The following is a 19455-nucleotide window of genomic DNA, read 5'->3' as shown; positions in this document are numbered from 1 at the left end:
TCTACACCTTTGTGTAGACATTTGTTGCCATATACATGTTGTTTGAACATCATTCTTTAATTTCCCTGGCATTATGTCATGCTATCGTAAGTCTCCATTGAGATGTAGTCGCTCTGTAGATTCTATTCACTCTGTTGTACAGAGTAATGAACATTCTTGACTATTTAGGGGTTGTTCTGACACTTTTGCATTATTATTTAAGATTTCCTTTTCTGAAGGAAATTTCCCTCTAGTGATGTACTTTTTCTTCTCTATGAACATGTTCAAATCTATTAAACATGAGAGGAATAGGTGTTAGCTTCATAACTTCAACCTTTTGTAGAAGAGTTTTATTTCTATATTAAAGGAATGTTGCTCTTCTATGTGACATCTATTTTCATCATTCAACTAACTCCAGTTGGTGGTTTGAGTTCACAATTTGCAGAGGGTTGTCCCTAGATGAAGTGTGTATGTGTGTGTGTGTGTGTATATATATATATATATATATATATCTTCTCTAGTTAATTTTCCTAGGGAAAAGACTGCTTGTATGTCAATAGTTGCTATTGTTGTCCTCAACTTCTTTTAGATAGAGCATTCTTTATGCTTTCTCCACAGGAGATGAACCTTTCTCTGTGTTTTTGTACAGGGCAGGTCTGGCTAGGACAGGTCTTTATATGGCATAGAGATATTGTTTAGTGGCATTACCTTCTGATCTGTGTTTCATAGGTATCAAACATGCAGTTTGGGTCTGGATGTAAGAGTAAATAAATTAATATTCATAGGGTCATTTGGCAAACTTGTCCTGCTGTTATGGGTAACATTATCTCCATGCTTTCAATATCTTTATGACTTTCATTACTGTGGTCATTTCCATAGTTCTTATGGGGAGAGAATGCATGGGTTCGGATCCCATTAAGGGTGAGAATATTTGTATAGTCCTATTGTTGGTTGGATTCTGACATAGCTTTGGCTAGTAACATGGATATTTTATTCCCATGCTTTTTCATGTCTTATGAAGTTACTTACGGTAGTTCCTTCCACAGGTTTTTATGTTGTTGAGTATGTTATTGCTCTCCTATATTATTGTGAATGTTTGGTCTTTTTCATTTGTTCTAGACCGGTTTTGTTCTAGTTAGAGACTTTATATGATTTCGGTTCGCAGACCCTCCTCCAGGGATAGTATGACTTTGTTATCTGATTCTAAAATAAAGAACCTGCGACTAGATGTCTCTATCCGATGAACAGATTACTTACCTTCAGTAATGCATTATCTGGTAGAGGCAGGATCGAGCCAAAGATTCCCTAACACCCTTCCCCCCCGCTCTGCGAACTGAGTCCTCTTTTGTCTCAAAGATTTCGTTATGGAAATTCATGTCCTGAATTGAGAATTCAGTAATTATTTTATTATTTGCCACAAGGGTGTCTTTTATTTTAGCACACTGTTTCAAAAATTCAGTTTCTCTATGTGGCTCCCCATTTTGGATGTGGAAAATAGTCACAGAAGAAGCTGATGTTGGAGAAGCAGTTATATGCACTCAGTGGACGTCACATCCGGTGGATGACATCGGTGCAGAGTCGCGCGGTGCCCTTTCCCAACACGCAGACATGCTAGTGGAAAAATTTCCGGGATCCAGAATTGTGCCTGGGGGAGGATTCTAAAGTTAGAAATCTAGGGCTAGATCCTGTCTCTACCAGATAATGCGTTACCGAAGGTAAGTAACTTGTTCTTCAGGAAGTGTACCTTAGTGCTTTAGGCCCTTTAGTCACTGCATTTGAGGGCTTACTCACTCCATCCATGCTTTTCCACTCTATCCTAGGGCGACTAGCTATTAAAAGGAAAACTTTCTTGACGTGTAGGATGGGGCCTCCCTTGCTGCATTAGTGGGCACCTTCCTGGCAGCATCTAGGGAGGATTCCTCAAGACTTAGATGGTCGGTGTTATGGGCTTCTTGACATTGAGGCTTTGCAGCAAGGGCCTGTCTTGATGTTGGACCTCGATTTTGAGGCACCCTGTTATGTATGAATATTATTTCTGCAGTATTGGATCCTTTATAGATTCACATGCTTGAATCTTCGCCATTAGCAAAGTGGGAGTCCCACTGTGTCTCTAAAAAAGCAGTAAATTATATATAACCATGTGCTAAAATTTTGATGGATAGCCTTTGTAATAGCCTATCCATATCCTTGTGTAAAAAATAACAAAACTTGAGCTATAACCTTTCAGATGCCAGCACCCTGAGGAACACTCTCAAGAGAGTTTGAGTTCCTTAGATTTTCAACTGCACTTTGTGTGACAGGGAGTCTCTCTGATCTCTTCTCAGTTTTCTTCACATTTTTAGTATTTTATAACCATTTTTGGTTCACCATGTCAGATTCTTCTAAAAAAAAAGGACTCTTCAGATCGTGCGAATCTTAAGGTAAGGAGATACTTCACCAGGAGGATCTCCATAAAGACTGTATATATTGTTTGTACCCACAGCATAAGGTCAAGGACTGCGAAATTTGTAGGACCTTTTCAACCAAAACCCTAAAAGACAGAGAGGGTAGGTTGTTAATTTGATTACAGACACTTAGAACAAAATCTGTTGTCATCTCGAAGGATGAGGATACTGCAAGCTCTCACACTTCTCTTGATAAACTGAAAAACTGGAAAAGATTACAAGAGTCTCCTGATGGGCATAAGAAGGCTTCCAAACAGATGCGCCAAGACCATTCACAAATCTCCTCACAAAAAGGAAAATCTTTACTTCCTAATGAGGCTGACATTGACACTCCAAAAAGGCTAAAACAGAAACCTTCTTCTGTTTCTGCATCAACGGCAGTGCCATCAAATTCACTATGAAGAAAAAGTCACCATTGGAAAAAACTGCACCGTCGAAGGTTGCTAAGCAAAGAATGTCTACACCGTCGACAGAGATCACTGAAGCATCATCTAAAGCCTCGTCGACAATGCCTTCATAGTCAATGAAGCCTCCACCCTTGACGCAGCCTCCACCCTTGACGAAGCCACCTCCACGGTTGACGATCACCATACTCAACTACCACAACATCATCGACAAAACCATCACTGACAACAACAAAGACAAGCTCACCGTCACATCTCATTATTTCATCATTGGCGGCACGCTTCTCATCGCCATCACCGTCTACGAATCCCTCATCGACACCACCATCATTTAAAATGAAGAGGCACTCAAGCTTACGGGTTACTCCTGTTTTACATTCATCAACATTCTTGTCAATGACAACATTGAACAGGCATCATTTTCACAATCCTTCACAAATATCACCATTGCTTCCTGCTAATTGTTTTGCAAGAGTCGGACAATGTTTAATTTGGCCGAGCACATAGTCCATCGCAGCTTAATGTGAAATACCACGATGATGAAGATGATGATGAGTATGGTGGATATTATACTCAGGAGTTCCACCAACAGCATGCAGCTGTCAAAACCCAACAATATATGGAACCCAGTCATGAGTCCATGGTTCAGCTTCCTGTAGCATTAGTTCAGGACTTACATGACATGTTAGAAGACTACCACACATGCTTTTCTACACCTGGGGGAACACTACCACCACCACCTCCTCCACTGGCATCCCCACCTCTTATGCCTCCTCCCACGCCTAGAATGACACTGCCTTCACAAACTTTCATTCCATCAAGGCAAGATCCGCTTTACACTGATGACGATGCAGAAGAAGAAAAAATTCAGGATACAAGACCCGTTGGTAATGAGTGGGATGAATATATAATTCCCACAAGAAACAAAAGAAGGGGGACCGGGAGGTTAGTGGTCCAGTGTACAGTCTCCCATACAAAGTTGATAGAAATTAAAGGTACACTGTTCCAATAATTAGGGCAGCGGAGGACCTAATATCAACAGGAGCAAGAGCCCTCAAGCATCACATTGGATGACTGGCTTCATCATCGGGACAGCTCCTCGTTAGGCCGGTGCTGCAATGCCTAACGGGCTCCCCGAAGGGGGCTCTTAACCGTATTGTTCAAAGCGGTGAAGTTTCAAACAATAAAGGAGAGTATAGAAATATTAAAATTGGTTATCCATCAAGAGATATTAATTATAAATTTTAATAAGATTGGTAAGATGGAGACCAAGATTAAAAACCGAAATGGGAGTCTAAAACTGAGTTGTAATGCTCACATACTCCCAACAATAACGCAAGAGGATAGAACCTTTTATGGTGCCTCTGGTCAGGTCTACATGTTTCGCGTCTAGTGGTCCAGCCGGATCCAGCGACGCTTCATCAGGACCAACAAGAATTATAACTTCTCCAAAAGTAATTTTAACTATGAGCCCAACTAGGGGAAGAAATGCAAAAACAGTCACTTACTTTTTGTATGTTTATGCTATGTCAAAAAAGGTCGCCCTAAAAATTAAAAATCAAAGTGCAAGTAAAGTGCGTGTATTCCAAGTGTAGCAAACAATTGCAATAATGCTGTGCGCAATTTTGCGAAGCAATATATAGCTTACCATCCCCGGTAATAGGATACGGCTCCTTGGAATCACCTGTCAGGGACTGGAACGGACAATCTAGTATTATGGTAGTCATAAAAAAACACAATGTGTGACAATAGTATTATTGTGAAAAGAACTCTAAACAAGTGAGACTCTGATAGACTAGTGTCTCTCCAGTAATTAAAGTCCACAATAATGGAAATTATGTAACAATGTAGAGAAGAACAACGTCATAGTGGATATCTCTAGTTATAAAACATTGTATTTACTGGATTAGTAAAAAGTGCCAAGTGAAAAAAGAACAGGAATAATTATAAAACTTGAAATAGGTGCTCAATGCGGTGTGGTTATCACAAACGTGGTTTAAAAGATGTTAAAACTACGTTAGCACCCCATTCCTAAAGAGTCGACATTTCTTAATTCACGATGCGACTAAGCTTTCCAATATCGGTTCAGTAGACCCATAAAATCGACAGCACTCGTGTCGGGTAAAAATTAGGTCCAACCGCGGGGATACGCGGTCAAAAATGAAGAGGTTTCACTTACTTGTATTATGCCGTTCGTAGGTTAATTTACCTACCCGCCTGACAGCGTCCCATTAGACAAATGGCTGGGCGCTCGGCGGGCATATTTATGCGTTGTAGCGAGACCGGAGAGCTTTTCCGGCTCGCGCGTTCAGCAAATACTGGAAATAGAGAACGGACTTTCACAGCAAGCCACTAAAAATAGTAAAAGGACAATGGTCTGCAGTGTGCAGCCGATAATTGAGATGGAAAAGAGGGTCAGCATTTGCGGATAATGCTCATAAATGCATGTAGAAACGGGGAAGTTAGTCCTATGGACATTAATAGTGAGGTAGACATCCCTTTATGAGAATAAGTATTGTTATAGATGGTAAAAAAGCAATTGTCTAATAAGGAAGGGTCTTTTTTTTGGAATTGAAAAAACTTTATTACTGCAGAGAAAATCTTGGTACACCACTATTAGCCTAAAAGATAATTCTTCGGGCTAGCGGAATTAAACCGAAAGTGTAGTCCACGGAATGTCATCGTTTAATCCCCTGATGGAAGTCCCTAATTTAAAAATCCAGCGTTGTTCAATTCTAAAGAGAACCTCGGAGGCATTGGAACTGATTCTTGGGACTTCCAAGATTATCCACCAAAGGTCATCTGGGGTATGCGGAGTGTCTAAAAAAATGTGCACATAGTTTGGTAGTGACCCTACGGCATCTGATGTTGCTCCTATGTTCATTTATACGTATCTTAACAGGGCGTGTAGTCATCCCAATATAGCGTAGTCCACACGGGCATGTGATCATGTATATGCAATTCTTAGAATTGCAGTTTGTGTGTTTTTTTAAGTACCACTTCCCTAAAGGTTCAAGATCTAGCGATGTTGTTTGTTTAGTCAGTTTGCACACATTACAATTCCCGCAAGGGTAGTGGCCTTGAACTGGGGGAAGGTCCCACAGTGATCTCTGTGTAGAAATGTCGTAAGTAACCTTTGGACGGGTATGAACCACTATATCTTTGATATTTGAAGTGCGTTTAAAGGCAAATAGTGGTTTTGGCATTACCATCCCACCACTCTCCAAGATAGACCAACGTTTGTTAATCAATTTTTTAATGTCATTGGACAGTGGAGTGAAAGTAGAAACACAAGTAATTTGTGTCTGGGGAGCCTTGTCCTTGGGTGCCAGAAGACTCTCCCTATGGTTATTTCTAGCTCTTTTGCGAGCCACATTCACAAGTTTATTAGGATAGTGACGTTCATGGAGTTTTGTTTGTAGAGAGTTAGCTTGATGATCAAAATCGTGTGTGGAACTGCAGTTGCGTCTAAGACGCAAAAACTGTCCCACGGGTAAATTGTCTCTGAGAGCTTTGGGATGGTGACTTTCGTATAACAGGCTGTTATGATCTGTCGGTTTTTGGTACGTACTAGTTACCAATTGACCGTTATGATCAATGGTAATCATCAGATCACGAAAAGGTAGGCCAGATGCTGACACTGTAGCTGTGAAGTTCAAGTAGGGGTCAAGGGAATTTACCCAGGTAGTGAATTCATCTGCTTTTGACAACGGTCCTTGCCAAATGACCAATATATCGTCTATATACCGCCTCCATAGTTTGATGTCAGTATGAAAAGGATTAGATTGAGAGAGAATATATTTTTCTTCAAAATCATACAGGTAGAGGCAGGCTAGACTGGGCGCGAAAGTGCTGCCCATTGATGTCCCCCTAATCTGATGGAAAAATTGTTCTTCAAATTCAAAATAGTTCTCAGTGAGAGCCAGAGTGGCACATTGCATGATGAAAGGTACAGGGGTGGAAAGGGAGGTTGTAGTGTTTAAAAGGGCTGATTCCACCACCTGCAAAGTAGCCTCCTGCGGGATATTTGTATAAAGTGCTTCTACGTCTAAGGTAATGATACCTTGTGTATTCCCTGTACCGTTGATGGATTCAATCAAGTTGAGAACGTCTTTTGTATCTTGTAGAAAGGTGGATTCCCACACCTTGTTCTCCGCCTCCTCAAATGGCAGACTCACCACCAGAGGACATAGGTGGTTTTCACGCCTTGATGGCAAGAGCTGCAACTAGGTTTCACCTTCTTATGACTGTCAAGCAGTCTGACTGCTTTTTTTACGACTATTAGGATCAGTCAAGAAGAACAGTGAGAGCAATCCCAAAAATTAATCATATATGGGAAGAAGGTGTGAAGGTCTTGAAAGCACCAGCTATGGTAATCGCATTCCTTCCTAGGATTTGATTGAAAAAAACAAATACAAGGCCAGTGACGACACACCAACATGCCTGGTGGGACATCCAAAGCCAGACTCCATAATCACCCAGGCTTCAGGCTACACAGAGAAGATCAAAAAATCCTTCCACGCATATTACTTCAACTCCTGACAAGGAAGGTAGAAGACTAGATAATATTGGCATAAGATTCACGACCATCTCTGGCACTACAGTGCAGGCAGCCATTGCCTTAGCTATATTGGGGAGGTATGACCACAAGGTGTGGTCAGACATCGCACCGTATAAAGATCTTCTATCGGAAGATAAGAAACTGGAGACACAAATATTACTGGAAAGGGAAAGAACAGCTTCTGAAATCATTGAGGCATCTGTGGACTTAGTTTCCCTAGCCTTTTGTCAGCTGGCTGGTGCTGCGTCCTTAGATGCCAAGGTTTGCTTAAGGCGACCACATTTCGCCCAGAAGTACAGCGTAAAATTTTGGACATGCCTTTTGAAGACGATGTGCTTTTTCAAAAGCACATAGAGTACGCCTTACAGGCCATCAAGGCAGATACAGATACTGCTAGGTCCTGGGGAGCACTCCAATACAGAAAAACACCTATTCATGGAGCATGTGGACGAGAAGCCTACGCTTTTTTGTGAGCCCTATCAACTATACCAACCTCAGAATTACCAATCTTTTCACTCCACCTTCCATCAGCAACAAATATTGTGCACTGCAAGCTGCATTCTTCCAACAGCAGCCCAGATGTAAACAACTAGCACAATCCAGAGACACTCTCAGAAAACAGTTTACCCTCTCCTACCGCTCAGAAGACCACAACTCTCTTGCTATTTCAACCAGTAGTAACAAATTACAAGAGACAAGTGGATCATGGTTATAATAAAATACGGCCATACTCTAGAGTTTTTGCAAGTTTCACCTCATCAGCCACAAACATCACTTCCCTCCCATCTCCATGTGCTCAGGAAGGAAGTAGCCACCATGCTACAAAAAGGTGTAATAGAGAAATTTCCACGTTCTGGGAGGGTTTTTATCCTTGCTTGTTTCTAGTAAAGAAAAAGTCGGGAGAATGGCGTCCCATTCTGGACCTCAGAAATCTCATCATGTGCCTGCGTTAAAGTCCTTCGTATGCTCTCTCTCCAGGAGATATTGCAACTTCTTGACCACACAGTCTCAAGTTGCAAGATGCATACTTTCACCTCCCTATCCATCCTAAAAAGGTCCTGCCCTTCGGTCTCCGCTCAGCTCCCCGAGTGTTTACCAAGTGCTACCTCAGCCCAGTAGCAGCACATCCAAAGTTAAAAGGTCTGCATCTCTTTCCGTATCTCGATGACTGGCTTATAAAAGTGCCATTTCTTCGGAAGGCTTCAGAAGCCACATCAACCTGCCTCCCAACTCTTTTGCTCTCTGGGACTCAGTCAATTTCCAAAAGTATGGTCTGTCACCCTCTCAGAGGATAAGTTTTCTCAGGGCAACTCTGGACACCATACAAGACAAGGCATTCTTATCCACAGAGAGGCAAAAAAGCATAATGTCGCTGGCTCACGATCTATTCTGAAAAGTTTGTTTCTGTATGTTTCCTCAGATAATTTCTCGCCATGATGTCCTAAGCCATTCCCATGTTTCCTCATGCACGTCTCAAAATGAGACCTTCCCAGAACAGCCGGACAAACAATGGCTCCAAGTAACCGGATCATTCGATGACCTAATTTAAATCATCCCAGGTATGAAAAAGACACTTCCTTGGTGGCTGTCCTCCAACAATCTCTCGGCAGGGCTAAAATTTCTTTCTCCACTTCCAGATTTCATTCTCACCACGGAGGCCTCTCTGGAAGGTTGGGGAGCACATCTTCAGGATCTCAAAATAAGAGGCAAGTAGAGTGTTTCACTTTTCCAAGATGTACACCAGTTTCCTAGAATTAAGGGCCATCTTTCTCGTGAGACAGTCATTCCTTTCGAGGATACAAGTATCTTCTGTCGAAAAGACAACACCACCTGCATGCATTACCTCAACAAACAGGGAGGTCGAGGTCTCACACCCTATCTCTAGTAGCTCAAAGAATTTGGTAATGGGCCTTACTACACCATATCTCCGTCAAGGCGGAACATCTTCTGGGAATAAGGAACAATCCAGCAGATACCCTGAGCAGAACCAGTCAGCCTGCCACGAATGGGAACTCAGTCAGCCAATTCTCATCTCCATATTCGAAAGGTGGGGCAGCTCGAATTTAGATCTCTTTGCCTCACAGGAGAACTGAAAATGTCAGTTCTTACCCAGCTGGGAACTGCAGGGGGGGGTGATGGGGGAATGCATTTTCAATAAGATTGTCAGGGATCTTTGCTTACGTTTTCCCCCCATACGCTCACATCTTCAGGCTTCCAATGAAAATGAAGAGATAACCATGCTGCCTGATCCTCATTGCACCGTGCTGGCCCCGGCAGCAATTGTTCACGGAGCACCTTCTGCTCTCAGAAACCAAACCCTATCGCCTTCCGGTAATAACAACTTTATTGACCATGAGCAAGGGGAAGATCTTCCACCCGCATGCATGATTCTTGCATTCAATGAATTCAAAGATTTACACATCCCTCAGGATTGGAGGGATATAGTATCCAGGGCGAGAGCTGAATCCACTTTTATGCTGCATCTTCCTATTTCTTCTAGGGCAGCAGATGCAAAACCCTACATACTGTCTCCTCACAACAGCTCTGTTTGTATAACATGATACATGCTCCTTAATGTGAATGATTCCCTTGATGTGGTTAGAAAGAAGTCCTGCTGCCCATTATGCCATTACATTGTACCTTTCCTACCAGTAACTTACATTTTTTATGTTTTTCTAATTCATTTTTACTCCAGATGAGATTTGCCAGCCGCCGCTTTCTTTGAGGACAATCAAGCCGGATTCTGATCGTGCAAATCCAGAACTGGGAGTTGGAATGTTAGCTTTCAGCCCAGATAATCGTTACCTGGCAACCAAAAATGGTCAGTATGCAGAATCTGCCATTTTCTTGACTCTCTAGAAACTTTACATGTTTTGGAAATGTTTGATCTAGTACTTTAAAAGCAAAGCTAGTGACTCAGGGCAACATTCTTTTTATTGTTAGAGTCCTAATGCACTAAAAAGGCAGAGTATTCCCAGGGCACACCCATCCATATTAATGAAAGCCATGTTTGTTTAAGTCATCATGGCAGCAGCACCCTCTTGAATGTGATGAACTTGGCACTTCTACTGGAACTCACTCACAAAGGCTCTCTAATTGTACAAGACAATCACAGCCAGGCCCTGTGAGAAACTGGGTTGCTGGTTGATGAGGATGAGAGTCCTAGTCAAGCAAGAGCCACAATCCCTTGCAGGGTGAACCACGAAAAGTCACTAATGTAACCTGTGCTTAACCCTGGATAGCTTGGCACAAAAAGCAGTCAGGCTTAACGTAGAGGCAATGTGTAAAGTATTTATGCAGCACACAAAGAGTAATAAAGTAAAAACACAACACAAGAAAAATCCCAGCCAATTTAGAAAAAATAGAGTACATTTTAATAAATCATTTCACACCAAAACAACAAAAATCCAAACAGTAGAACCGGAGTTATCAATTTTGAAAGTTTAAGGGTCAAAATAGAGCCTAAAACCGCCAACCCCGGATATATGGTCACCTTTAGCACCACAACAAAGGATCCATTAGTGTATGGTGACCTCTGGGAGTTCAGGACACCCTTAGGCTGGGCCCAGGTGATGGTTCAAGATGGTGGGAGCCTGTTATGTCCCTGTGGCTCTGAGCAAGAGTCCATCAAACTAGCCCCTTGTGTCACCTTTGGTTGTTGTGGGTGAAGGTGTAGAAGCAGGACTCAACAGCAGGGCTGTCCTCTGAGGGTTTAAGGCAGGCTCCAGGCAGCAAAGTGCACAGGAGATCAGTCCTCTCAGATTCCTTCCACAGGTCCAGTAATGAACTGAAAGTGGATCTAAAGGTCCTGTTCTTATACCCTTCTCCTAGAAGTTGGGAGAAGTTTCCTGAGAGGTTCTTTGAAGTTCTTTGAGTTTCCTGACTCCCCTGCCCTAGGTGAAAGCTGGCTGCAGTGACAATACAGAGTTGTTAGGCCTTTTATGAGGAGACAGGACACAGCCTATTCGGGTACAAGTGGGGCTGTGCTCAGCTTTACTCCACCATTGTGCCAATTGGTGTCCCATTGAGGCACATCCAATCCCTCTATTGTGTGACTGTTCGGGAGGAACTCACAAAGTCTAACTGTTCGCTACACTGAGTCATGTGACCCAAGACAAGCTGCAGGCACTAAAGGCAGGAAAATGACAACGTAAAAAACGTGGCATTTTAAAAAGTGTAATGAAAAATAAAATTTTACTATTAACAAGGGTTTATCATTACAATTCTGTAGGTATCAAACATGATATATCTACCCCCTCTCAGTTAGAAATTAAAGCTGATTAAATGAAATAAGGAATCCCCAATGTTATCCTACGGGAGGGGTAGGTCGTACAGTATTGAACAACAAATTTTGGAGTTTTTCACTACCAGAACATGTTAAACTTTAAAGTACATGTCCAGCCTTTTAATCACACTGCGTCCTACCTATGAGTTAACTAGGGCCTACGTTACGGTTGACTTATATGCAATAAAAGGGGAGTTTAAGACTTGACAAGGGAATTTAAATGCCAAGTCGACATGGCGTGTGACACTGCATTTAGGCTGCAGTGGCAGGCCTGGGACATGTTTTGAAGGACCACTTAAGTGGGTGGCATAATAAGTGCTGCAGATCCAATGGTAGCATTTAATTTACAGGCCCTGGGTATATGGTATATCACTCTACACGGGACGTACCAGTAAATTAAATATGCCAATTGTATATATGCAAATTGTACCATGTTTTAGGGCTAGAGCGCATGCACTTTAGCACTGGTTAGCCGAGGTAAAGTGGACAGAGTCCTAAGGCCAACAAAACCTAATTCAGCAAAGTAGAAGGTAAAAAGCAAATGGTTTGGGGTTGACTGTGCCAAAAGGGTCAGGCCCAGCAGCTCCCATTCCTTCTTCCAATCATCGGAACTTCAGAGTTCAGTTTTAAAATAGAACTAGAGTGCTAACCTTTCTTATGGAGAGAGTTACCAATCTTCTATTTTTCAAGGACGTTCGCAGAGTAGTTACTGGTCTGAATGCTTCACAATGCTGCTAGAGGAGCAGAAGAGAGCAGAAGTTGTCAGTGGATTTACTGAATGAAATAGACCACGCCCTCCCTTTTTCCAGACACTCTATCCCCATGTATGAATGGTTGGCATGGAGAGGGTCTGAGGGTGGTATTGGAAGACTCAATGGTGATTGGGACCAGATGTGAGAGCGAGAAGACAGCTGCCTTGGTCATGTATTGTTAAGAATCTTCCCGTAACCCTGATCTTTCATCATTTCCTTTGGTGTGCTAGAATGGCAGAGGGTTGCCTTTGTTCTCCCTCTTACTTGATGCCACCCTCTTGTGCAACCATATTGTGGTAAGCTCTCAACTGTGTCTTTTATGAAGCAGTTTGCATGACAAGTAACCTCTTTTACCCATCTTTGTTTTGAGGAATATATTTATGATCTACAGCTGGTTTATAAATAAATGGTCAATGAGTAACAACGAGGTGGATAGGAGGTGAAAGAGTCTTCAGTCACATATCTAATTATTTGTGAATTAACTCTGGGATGTTGAGCTTACACATGTAAAAGTAAAAACTTCTTCATGTTCCCCAGTTGGCTGACTTATCTGTGACTGCTTCAGAAAAGTAGAAACCAAATTAAATGTTAAAGTAATTTTTTTTCACTTGTAATACTTTAAAAACCTGTCAAAGGTTTTTCCATTGTGTCCTCTGTCATTGTGGCACTATATCTACCTCAACCTTTGGGAAATGTAAGATCAGAAAAAGAGTTTATCCAAATGATGCAGTTTAAGAATTTTTTCATCTACACGGTGCACCGACTAATCCACCCCTACCCATAGGTCACCAGCCGTTTCAACTTAGTTCCTGTTTTTCTGCCTGTCCTAAAGTGGTAAGGAAGCAGGGTTAGACAGGTCTGATGGGTTAGTGTGTTTTTCTGCGGGCAGTAGTTTATTGTGGGGAGTTCAACAAAACACAATATCAAACAAAGTAAAAAGGAACAAACATTTGCATTATAATGATCAAAAATGTACTGATACTATTGGTGTTCCGTGATTGAAATCCAATTCTCATGTATTAAAAAATGTTATATCAATCATCACATTAGATTACAAAGTCCCATTTCAAATACATGAAGCGTAACCTGTTTCAATTCTCTGTTATAACAAATAATGCTCGAACATCACATATCGAGTCTAACAGTCAACGGTCACAAAACAATCCTGCAAAAGCCAACACGTATTTCGCTGTTGTTCTGCCGCTTTTTAGGGCTGCAGGAAACACAATTATAATATGTAAAATTTACACCCTACACAAATAAATGTCTAGCACCCAATGTACATATGTACATTGTCTAACATTTAACTTTGAAAAATCCTGCCCTAGAAATCCCATATGAATGAATATAGAAAAATGTATATGTAACAACAGTTCAATGAACTCTTTATTATAAATGTCTCATCCATATATCACTAGAATCAAAGCAATGCAAGGATAAAAGTCCACAAGAAGTAGTGAAGTTAAGGCCTGTAGTATCTCAATGGCCATACAAAACTGATGAACCAAGGGGAAATAGCAGAAAAGTTATCCAAACCATGATAGTTCCAATAGTACCTGAAACACCATGATACAACCAGTTATATAAATCTAATACTTCAATAAAGATATAGAGTTATAGACTCAAATCACACAAGTAGACTTACATAACTAAAATCACATCTACTCCACCTGAATGCAAAGCTCTAACAGTTTTCTTTCTCAAGTCTCAATAGGTGCATGCTAACCAATTAAATGGAAGTAATGTCCTGGCTAGATATATTCATCTATGGATTAAAGACATAAGAAGTGTACAAAACGTAATAGTTAGAGTAATGTACTCCTTCTTATTAGAAAAAGGTCTCCAAAAGCTGATACACATAATCCAAGCTTACCTGATATAAGCTTTCTTATATTTTCATATTACACTCACACACAATTTTGTAAACCAGTTTTTTTCCGTTCACCATATAACTCCAAATACATAGAACCTTCCCATGGTATGGCTGAGAAAATAACTAAACAAGCATATTTTGAATAATGATAGTCAAAAAATCCTTTATTGTTACTGCAACAAATTAAATGCTGAAAGATTGGATGTAGTACAGTTTCAGAGATACCCTTTAGGGATTTTGAACTTAAATTTTCTTATGCACATCTTGCTAACCTGCACGAGAAGTGGAAAGGATCCTCATCTTTATAAAAAATACTTTAATTCTTGCTTATGGTGCACATATTAAGGTAGTGATATGATATTAGGCAAGTGATCATTTTATATATATATATATATATATATATATCCAAGAAAGAAGTGACTCAAACAGATGATCTCATTAAAGAACAAAAATATATTTCTACTACAACGTTTCAGCTTCCGCCTTCCTCAGGTAGTACAAGATGGTTTGCTCAGTTGCTTGCCCTGGCTGGCTGTTGTTTTCTTGTGATCCTGCATCTTCCAGTATATATATATATATATATATATATATATATATATATATATAGATAGATAGATAGATAGATAGATAGATAGATAGATAGATAGATAGATATTCCCCCACAAATGGGCCCCCTCCAGGCGCGCTCTGTAGCCGGTGCTCGCGTCAGGGAAGGGCCGTTTCCCTGTGATAAACACTCCAACGATTGACTCTTAGTCATACCCGGCACACGTGGGATCTTCAGAAGTCCATATTTATTGCTTATTGATAAAAATACAACCCACACACACGTTTCAACCCTCCAGGGTCTTGTTCACGGTACAGAATCCTCCATTCCTCACAATTTATACTCTTTTTCCCAGGTTGCCTTTATGTGGCATTCTGGGATTTGTAGTATATATTAAACATCAAACATAAATATAAAACCAATAATAACAAAGATACAAATACCATTACCACCAAAAAAATATATAATTAAATCTCATAAGGGCTCCAAATATGCCGCGTGTGACTAAGAATCAATTGTTGGAATATATATATATACGTCACAAAAGACACTTCAACTGCCGCACACTTCAGTCATGGGTGCCTCCGTTTTAATCACCCAAACAATGGCCCCTGCAAGGAATCAAACGGAGCACTCTTCGTGTTCTAAATCTCATTTATTAATCATACATGACCCATTTTGGCTCCATGCCTTTTTCAAATGCCGGTTAAAAAAGAACATTTACATACTGATCTTTAAACAGATTTCCCGTCAGGGAGGTGAGAGCGTTTTTGTGGCTGACAGCAAGGAGGAAATATCTATTCATGATTCAGATGACTCGCAGGATGAAGACTATCAGTGTGACCAAGGGACCTTACAATGTGACCTTAAAATGTTGATATTCACAGGGCACGCAGGGACTGCAATGATGACATATGAGCAACCTCCTCGCCATGAGGATCTGCCTGGTTACCCCGTCTGTCTTGATTGAAGGGTTCACAGGTTTTCTAGATACATTAAAACACCTGATTAATTTTTTTTTGTGGTTTACCGCCTCTGTATGAGTTACAGTTAGGACTGTGTTTCCACGGAAAAAGCATTTTTTGACTTGCCTATATCTTTGGCACAGTTTGAAGAATCTTTCCAAATATTTCCCCAAAAAGTGGTCCAGTGATTCTTGTTGCGCAGGGAAGTTTCGTGGTGATCTGTCAAGCAGGGTCCGAGAAAAAGGGGGCTAAAAAACTATGGTGTTTCCCATGCTAATTCCCGTAGGACCGGTCAACACGTCTTCAGTCCGAACCACAGGACGGAATTACACCAAATTTGTCAGAAAGCTAGCTGCTGGTACGCAGATTATGCTTTTTTTTATTTGATGTAAATCTGTCCAGTAGTTTAGGAGATATTTAATGGCAAATAAATGTGTATATCTCTGGCTGCAAATAATTCGCACAATTTGTGAATTTTCGTCAATATGCGTGCGAAAAGAAGCGTTGCAATTTGGTAACTGCAACCTGACTACAGCGTTGCGACCGCCATTTGTTTCACAAGACACAGTCCCCGGGGTTGAAAATTCAAATTGAAAGTGGCATAAGTGGTCAGGATGAAGGTACCTTGACCCCACTGGTGAGAGATAGGTGTGTTCTAGAGGCGAAATATAGATTTATTATAACATCACAGTGTGCAATATTTACAAAAATGTGCGTGTCGCCGCAAATTATTCGCTAAGTTTTCATGATTATGGAAAACTTTGAAAGAAAAAACACACTCATTCTTACACATTCAGGTGCCCACACACACACCCACTCAAACACTCATGCACCCACTCACACATCCACTGACAGAGACAGGCCCTGTGGCCAACCTGCGCTGCACACGGCCAAAGGCCATGCGGAGTTGGGTGGTTATAAGTGCTTGGCTGCAAGGCCAGGCCTTGCGACCAACCACCGCAGTGAACGCCCAAGGCCTTGCGTGGCGGTGTTTGGAATAATGTATAGTAACTTAAACTACTTTATGTTAAAAAGGTGCAAGTTATAGTTACCTTAGGGTGCAAGTTCTAGTTACTTGAAAGAACTATAACTGCTGAATTTCTATGGTTTTGTACGAGTAAATTCAGGACCTAACTATAATATCACTGTAACCTTTGTTTTTTTCAATATATATATATATGTATATAGCAATCTCCCTGAGGTTTCTTGGTGCTAAAACAGAATTAACAAATCAGAAGAAGACAAGAAGTAATCCTTGAGGAACTTATCGATATATGCTTTTTTGAAAGAGCCACGTTTTCAGACTCTTACGGAACTGCTTCAAATTCGATTGAAGACGAATGATTGTTGGGAGTGAGTTCCAGATGGAGGATGCCTGTACCCCACAACTGCGTATATCAGTCCCGCTTTAATGAAATTTCGAAATGACCAAGAGGTGTGAATGAGCTAATATCAGCTTTCATAGAGCTGTGAAATAATTCACCTTTTTGATAATTAAGTGGGTGGCAAGGCTTCACAATCCCTTATATGTAAAGCAGTAGGCCTTGAAGTTTGTTGTTTAAGAGGGAGCCAATTAAGTTTTTTCAATTACGGTATTGCATATGCCCGCCTAGGTAGACTGTGTATAGGGCGAGCTGATTCACTTTGTATTACCTGTAGTCTATGCATAGAATTGTAGGGTGGGCCTAAATAAACCAAATTTGTGTAATCTAGTCTGGATATTACTACTGTCATTACTATGGATTTCCTTGCTTCAAAAGGATGACGCAGAGTTATCCTCCTAAGTAGTTTAAGCATAAATCTGCATGTAGGTACTACTGCTCCAAAGTGCTGATTCATGTTGAGGTTACTATTATTATTATCAGACGTTTAGCTGAAGCTTTCAGTACCGGTAAGGGTCCCATTTCTGAAGGCCAGTAGTTTTGGTTCCGAAGATTAGTCTTGTTCTCTCGTAGGGGATTTCCATGTATAGTCATAAGCACTGAATAGTTCTGCGCGCCTGCGGGGACCCCGGAGCACTGGTGTGAAGTATATTCTTAAGTGCAAATACCAACCCTTTGAAAAAAAAGTTTGTCAAAAAACACTTAAGAATAACACTGTGCAGCCTATGTGAACAGCTACACAGGCCAAATTGTTAAAAGAAAAAACAGTTATAGTGTAAATTCACGTTTAAACATCTATTTCTTTTATAAATATATTAACAAATACATTCTCATATTTTATTTACACCTCTCATGAGAATAAAACAATGCAGGGCAGTGTAGCCCATAGGCTGCCATTATACAGAATGAAAATAGAGCTGTGCCTTTAAGAAAGTAAAGTCTTCCTGTTTCCCATCATGCACAGCAAAAGGCAGTTGCCTCAGTTCTTTTTTCCGGCTCCTTCTGACAGGACCCTGAAGCATTGAGCTCTACCTCACAAAGTTTTTTGTGACAGAAATTCATTTAAAATCTTTTTGAATTTCAATTTCACTCGATGTTTTTAACATTGAGTGATCATTTCCTACTAGTTTCTGTTAAATTCTGACAGAATTTTGAGGTTTTTCTAGTTTAGAAATGCCTTCACTTTTTGACAAATGTCCTTCTTGTGGCAGAAAAAAGGCTAAAACAGATCCACATAGGGTCTGCATAATTTGTCTTCCATCCAGCCACAAACCAGAGTCGTGTGACATCTGTAAAACCTTCTCCAGAAGAACTCTTCGTGATAGGGAGAAAATCCGACTTCAGGCGAGAGAGAACAGAAGAAAAAGTGGCCATTCCCCACAGAGCGAGGAGAAGGTCAGGCTTCTACCAGGGCTCAATCTGTTTCCTCTATAACTCCTACCAGACCTGCTGAAAAACGGCACAGGTCGAAACAGGGAACGGCGCCAACATGTTCGCCGTTGAGGAGTGGTTCGCCGGCGAGGAAAAGACATCGTTCGCCGTCGACAACCATTTCGCCGTTGAGACGACGTGGACACACGACGTCGAAAGGATCTGGGTCGCGGTCGACACGGCGAGGACGTTCCACGTTGAGGAGATCCGAGTCAGGCTCGCCGTCGACACGGCGAGGACGATCGACGTCGAGAGAGAGTACTCGTCGTCGGAGACGTTCGCCGTCACCACAACGACGTCGAGGGTCGTCGTCGAGAGGTTCTCCACGGCGAGAGGAATCGACGTCCAGAGGTCGCCGTCACCGCTCTTCGACGTCGAGGAGTGTCGACGTTGAGACGACAATCAAAGAGGCCTAGAAGGGTTTATACAACATCGGAATCCTCGGCCTCACTTATCCTGCTTCCAGCGTCTCCACAGCTCTCGCCTCGGCAGTCGCCGTTGCCGCAGACACCGGTAACACCTACGACTCCTCTTCCGGCTCCTCCTTCTGATTCTGTTCCGAGGACTCCAACGCGATCTGTAAGGCGTTCTGGACATTCTTCTAGACGTTCTTCTTCCTCTCGGCACCATCGTCTTGAATCACGACAGAGATCTCAGCATTCACATCATAGACATTCTTCTTCGTCTACACAGGACTACTCTCCAACCCTATCGGACTCACCGTCCCCGAGAGTGTCCCCCATAGATGATGTGAATACATTCCAGGAGGTCTTGGTGCGAGGGGCAACCAACCTGAATATCCCGCTGGCGGTGCTGGCTCCATCGACGTCAG

The 19455-nt window shown here is 41.6% G+C and overlaps 1 protein-coding gene across 3 annotated transcripts in view; it reads left to right on the top strand.

Moving 5' to 3' along the window:
- The window catches only part of WRAP73 (WD repeat containing, antisense to TP73), a 341996-nt gene that overhangs the window by 274197 nt on the left and 48344 nt on the right, over positions 1–19455 (top strand). For all 3 annotated transcript variants that reach the window (XM_069239949.1, XM_069239947.1, XM_069239946.1), the window contains one exon: positions 10084–10209. In XM_069239949.1, coding sequence (XP_069096050.1) covers positions 10084–10209 — 126 coding nt within the window. The remainder of the gene's footprint in view (positions 1–10083; positions 10210–19455) is intronic.

Source organism: Pleurodeles waltl, chromosome 6, assembly GCF_031143425.1.
Source record: "Pleurodeles waltl isolate 20211129_DDA chromosome 6, aPleWal1.hap1.20221129, whole genome shotgun sequence".
NCBI classification, from domain to species: Eukaryota; Metazoa; Chordata; class Amphibia; order Caudata; family Salamandridae; genus Pleurodeles; species Pleurodeles waltl.
This window is presented reverse-complemented; position numbering and strand designations above follow the sequence as displayed.